Consider the following 5,654-nt stretch of genomic DNA (forward strand, 5'->3'; position numbering starts at 1 on the left):
CAAGCATCACACTCGGCGCCGTAGCCTACGGCACAGTACCGTAGGTTACGGTGGCAACTGGGCAAAAATTCCTCGCCGTAAAAAAGTAGGTTGGCGCCGTAAGCTTCAATTTTGTGGATAGCCGCCGTAAGCTACGCCAGGGACCGTAGCTTATGGCGGTCACTGGCACTTTGGGTTCGGTCCTTTTATTACTTTTCAACTTAAAATTTTTGTTTAATGTGTGTGTGTTTTTTTGGCTGTATAAAATTGTTTAATTTTTATTGTTTTTATAATTTATTGAAAACATGACAATTATTACCCTACCCCCCGTTAAAAACCCTTGTTGTCCTCAACACTATGTTCGGGAAATTCGTACGAATTTCCCCACACTTGTTTCAAACGCCGGTTTTAAACGAAACTTATTCAAAGCAAAACAAACTAAACTAAATATGTACAAACACCAAACCTGGACCTCTTCCAAGTTTCTTCGTCATCCAATGGGAGTAGAATGTAACCCACTTTGTCAAGCTCAAGATGGTTGATGTCGTTACCTTCCAAATACGGTTTGAGCCGATGCCCGTTCACCGTTTGTTGCTTATTGGTTTGTTCATCTTGTATGTCGACATCTCCAAACCTCCCCACTCTTCGAATGACGTAAGGGCCCATCCACTTGCTTTTGAGTTTTCCCGCGAACATCTTCAACCTTGAATTATACAACCACACCTTTTGACCCACTTCGAAGTTCTTTTTCTTTATTTTTGCGTCATGAACTTTCTTCAGTTTGTCTTTATATGCGGATGCACACTCATAGGCTTGATCCCGTATTTCCTCAATCTCATTCAATTGTAGCTTTCGCACTCGACCCGCTTCGTCATAATTTGCATTCACCATTTTAATCGCCCAATATGCCCGATGTGCTAACTCCATAGGCAAATGGCACCCTTTTCCGTACACCATTCGATAAGGATTGTATCAAGTGGAGTTTTGTAGGCCGTTCGATAAGCCCACAATGCATCATCAAGCTTGCTTGACCAATCTTTTCTATCCGTTCTCACCATCTTCATTAAAATTTCTTTAATTTGACGGTTGGACACTTCAACTTGACCACTCGTTTGCGAATGAATACGGTGTTGCAACACGGTGGTTCACATTGTATCTTTTTAACAACTTCCCGAAATTGAAATTCTTGAAATGTGAACCACCATCACTGATTATCACCCTAGGCACACCGAATCGAGCAAAAATGTTGGATTGCACAAACTTACATACAACGGAATGATCATTGGTCCTCGTAGCGATAGCTTCAATCCATTTTGAAACGTAATCAACCGCAACCAATATATACAAAAAACCATTTGAGTTTGGAAAAGAACCCATAAAGTCTATTCCCCAAACATCAAATACCTCCACCACCAAAATTGGTTGTAACGGCATTTCATCCCGCTTCGAAATGCTTCCCACTCTTTGACAATTTATGCAATTTCGGGCATACTCGCAGGAATCCTTGAAAATCGTGGGCCAATAAAACCCACTAGATAACACCCGATAACCCGTCTTGTTCCCACTAAAATGCCCTCCACATGCCGATGAATAAGCATGGGTCAAAATTTCTAGAACTTCAGATTCGGGAACAGATCTTCGTATCACTTGATCGGGTCCGATTTGAACAAGTCCGGTTCATCCCAAATATACTTTTTCACTTGACTAAGAAATTGTTGCCATCTCTTCTTCGTCGAATGATTCGGAATTCCACCCTTGGCCAAATAGTTCACGTAATGGGCATACCAAGGTGCAACAAAAGTAGAAACGACTAACAATTGTTCATCGGGAAACCGTTCATTAATTTCGCTCGGGTCATCAACACCTTCCAATGGGATCCGGGTAAAATGATCCGCTACAACATTTTCACATCCCTTTTTGTCCCGAATCTCGAGATCGAACTCTTGCAACAAAAGCACCCATCGAATCAACCGGGGCTTTGCATCCTTCTTTTCCATTAAATATCGGACCGCACTATGATCCGAATACACGATCACCTTGCTCCCCCAAATGTAGGATCTAAACTTATCCAAGGCATACACCACCGCTAATAATTCTTTCTCGGTTGTGGTGTAATTGAGTTGCGCCTCAGACAAAGTTTTACTAGCATAATAGATCGCTACCGGCGTCTTATCGACCCTTTGACCCAAAACCGCTCCAATGGTCGTGTCGCTAGCATCACACATAATTTCAAATGACTTTGACCAATCCGGTGGTTGCAAGATAGGAGCCTTCACCAACTGTTCCTTCAACACATGAAACGCTTGCAAACATTCGTCAGTAAAATCAAATGGAACATCTTTCAATAATAAGTTACATAAAGGTTTGTAATTACACTAAAACCCTTAATAAACCTTCTATAGAACCCCGCGTGTCCCAAAAATGATCTCACCCCCTTAACATTCTTTGGTGGGGGTAAAGATGAAATTACCCGAATTTTTGCTTTGTCTACCTCCATTCCCTGGTCCGATATCACGTGTCCTAACACAATACCCTCTTGAACCATAAAATGGCTCTTTTCCCAACTTAGAACCAAGTTTGTCTCAACACACCTTTTTAAAACTTTTTCTAACTCATCGAGACAAGAGTCAAAACTTGGCCCAAAAATGGAAAAATCATCCATAAACACTTCAAGAGATTCCCCGACCATGTCTGAAAATATACTCATCATACATCTTTGGAACGTGGCGGGGGCGTTACATAGTCCAAATGGCATTCGCCGAAAAACAAATGTACCATATGGGCATGTAAACATGGTTTTGTATTGGTCGTCCGGGTGAATAGCAATTTGGTTATATCCCGAGTACCCATCCAAGAAACAATAGTATTTTTGACCGGAAAGTTTTTCAATTATTTGGTCAATGAAGGGTAACGGGAAATGGTCTTTGGAGGTAGCGGCGTTTAATTTTCTATAATCAATGCAAACTCGCCACCCGGTGACCGGGCGGGTGGCAATTTGCTCACCTTGCTCGTCTTTTATCACCTGGATGCCAGATTTTTTAGGCACTACCTGAGTCGGACTTACCCACGCACTGTCCGAAATGGGATAAATGATCCCCGCATCCAACCACTTGATAACTTCCTTCTTGACCACCTTTCTCAAATTCGGATTCAACCTTCTTTGTGTTTCACGGGTCGGCTTTGCATCCTCGCTTGTAATGATTTTGTGCATTACAATGGATGGACTAATACCTTTTAAATCGGCTATCGTCCACCCAATTGCCGCCTTGTGAGCTTTCAACACCCGTATCAACTCCTCTTCTTGAGCTACCGCCAAATTGGAAGCAATGATCACCGGTAAGGGTTTTATTCTCTCCCAGAAATGCATACTTTAAGTGCTTTGGTAGCTCTTTCAATTCCACACTTGGTGGACATTCCAAAGAAGGCTTTGTGCCCGAATCAATTTCCACCGGTAGAGTGTCCGTTTGGTGGGTCCATGGCAGTCTTCCTTCTTTCACCGCAAGAGCCTCTTGCTCCTTCTCTTCCTTTTCCAACTCACATGCATGCACCTGCAAAGACACATCACAAACACAAGAACCCAAAATTTCTTCCTTGAACTCCTTCGGGTCGTATCCATCTATGAAATCTACTATAAAACACTCATCACCATAAACGTTAGTACAATTAGTAAAAACATTTAATCTCATCTTTCTATTACCGAATGTCATGTCGACCGTACCATATCGACAATCAATAACGGCATGTGCGGTGTTCAAAAATGGCCGACCCAAAATAACATTCTGTTGTTGAATTGGGTCCGCGGATGAGTAATCTAGCGCAAGAAAATCCACGGGATAATAAAATTCATCAACCTTAACTATCACATCCCGTACAATACCCCGGGGAAGTTTGTGAGACAAATCGGCTAATACCATCGTTGTCTCAACCCGTTTCTATGGACCAAAATGGTATTGGTCATACAACCCCCCCGGTAGGATACTTACTCCGGCTCCAAGATCCAATAACGCCCTTGCAGTTTAAAAATTTCCAACTTGGATATTTATGAGAGGCGTTCCCGGATCTTGTAGCTTAGGAGGAAGATCTCCTTTCAAGACCGCACTTACCCGCTCCGTCAAGTATACCAATTTAGGCACCTTTTGTTGCCTCTTTTGGGTACACAATTCCTTTAAAAACTTGGCGTAAGCGGGTACCTATTTGATTGCTTCAAGTAAAGGTAGATTGATTTTAACCTGTTTAAAAACCTCCCACATTTCCTCTTTTTGAGGACCCCTTTTTGAAATGAAATTTTTCCTACCCGAATCTAATAAAGCCAAGGGAAATGGTACTTGACTAGATCCCTCATCTTCATTTTTATTCTCTTTTTCCTTATTAATTTCGGGTTTTTCAAAATTGGGTTTTTTAGAAGCAATAATAGGTGGTTCATTTTCTTCCTCACTATCTTGACCCGTTATATCTTCAACCACCCCCTCAACCAAATCCGGTGAAGGATTGGTTTTGTACTCTTTCCCACTTCTCAAAACACTTACATGGTGGATATTAACATTATTACCTGTTGAAGTACTATGAGACAGGTTTACCTTAGTGTCGCTTGGTAATTGACCTTTGTTTTTCTTTAATTCTGACACTTCAGTTGCGAGTTGACCCATTTGGGTGGTCAAAGTTTGAATCGCTTTGTCTCGAGCCTCGTCTTTTTGTATGCGAGCGTCATCCATTTGGTTTCTCTTTTGCATTTCCGCTTACATGCTCTTCAACATATCCATCATCTCATTTCCACCTGAAGACCCCCCTTGTTCTTGACCCGCTTGATATTGCCTTTGGTATCCTTGGTTGTTCCCACCTCTATATCCACTTTGATTGTTGTAAGGTTGGCGCGAACCAAAGTTCCCTTGGCTACCTTGAAAATTCTGGTTTGCTTGATTTGAAGGGTTCCCATATCGAAAATTCGGGTGGTTCCTCAACCCAGGGTGGTAAGTGTTAGAATTCATGTTATAGTTTCTACCACCCCCTCCTTGACCTTGTACCACATGAACTTCTTCATATTGCCCTTCCATCATTCCTTGGCAATTTTCAGCCGCATGACCTATTTCATTGCAAATAGCACAAACATCATAAATTTGATTAGAGGTTTGAACATTACCATCGTCAACCGCATGCACTTGTGTTCAGGTAACTGCCGGTCGTGCTCTCCTTGATGCTTGAGCTTTCCTCTTCGATGTAATTGCCATTTGTTCCAAGAACTCCCAATCATCATTCTCGTAATTCATGCCAAAAGTACCATTTGTGATTGACATTAGATCACGAGCATCTTCGGCACACAACCCCTCGTGGAAGGCATTCATCAACTCCCAAAGTTCAATTCCATGATGAGGACAATTTTTAATCATCATGTTAAAACGTTCAAAGGCCTCATGGAACATTTCACCTTGTTGTTGTTGAAAACTCCTCAACCCTTTCCTAGCATCATTTGTCTTTTGGGCGGTGTGGAATTCATCTAAGAAAATTTTTTGCATCTTCGCCCATGTATAGATAGATGCCGAAGGTAATGTGTAGAACCACTTTTTCGCCTTATCTTCCAAAGAGAATTGGAATAATACCAATTTGACATCATCGGCCGAAAAACCTTGACTCCCAAGAGTATTGCAAATTGAGTCATAGGCCTCCAAATGGAAATAGGG

At 41.8% G+C, this 5,654-nt stretch overlaps 1 protein-coding gene and 1 non-coding gene across 2 annotated transcripts; one reads left to right on the forward strand and one right to left on the reverse strand.

Moving 5' to 3' along the window:
- Positions 1–417: 417 nt before the first annotated feature.
- On the reverse strand, positions 418–936 carry LOC110942730. The gene has a single exon (XM_022184496.1). It carries the CDS (start codon positions 934–936, stop codon positions 418–420), a length of 519 nt encoding a protein of 172 aa, XP_022040188.1.
- A 4,398-nt stretch (positions 937–5,334) lies between these two features.
- Positions 5,335–5,440, forward strand: LOC118492697. The gene has a single exon (XR_004894699.1). It is a non-coding gene; the product is annotated as a small nucleolar RNA R71 (small nucleolar RNA).
- The last annotated feature ends 214 nt before the right edge of the window (positions 5,441–5,654 follow it).

The sequence above is a fragment of the Helianthus annuus genome, chromosome 5 (assembly GCF_002127325.2).
Source record: "Helianthus annuus cultivar XRQ/B chromosome 5, HanXRQr2.0-SUNRISE, whole genome shotgun sequence".
NCBI classification, from domain to species: domain Eukaryota; kingdom Viridiplantae; phylum Streptophyta; class Magnoliopsida; order Asterales; family Asteraceae; genus Helianthus; species Helianthus annuus.

Bases quoted from the DNA above. Each gene is read 5' to 3' on its own strand.
- LOC110942730 (XM_022184496.1), bottom strand. From the start codon at position 936: ATGGTGTACGGAAAAGGGTGCCATTTGCCTATGGAGTTAGCACATCGG.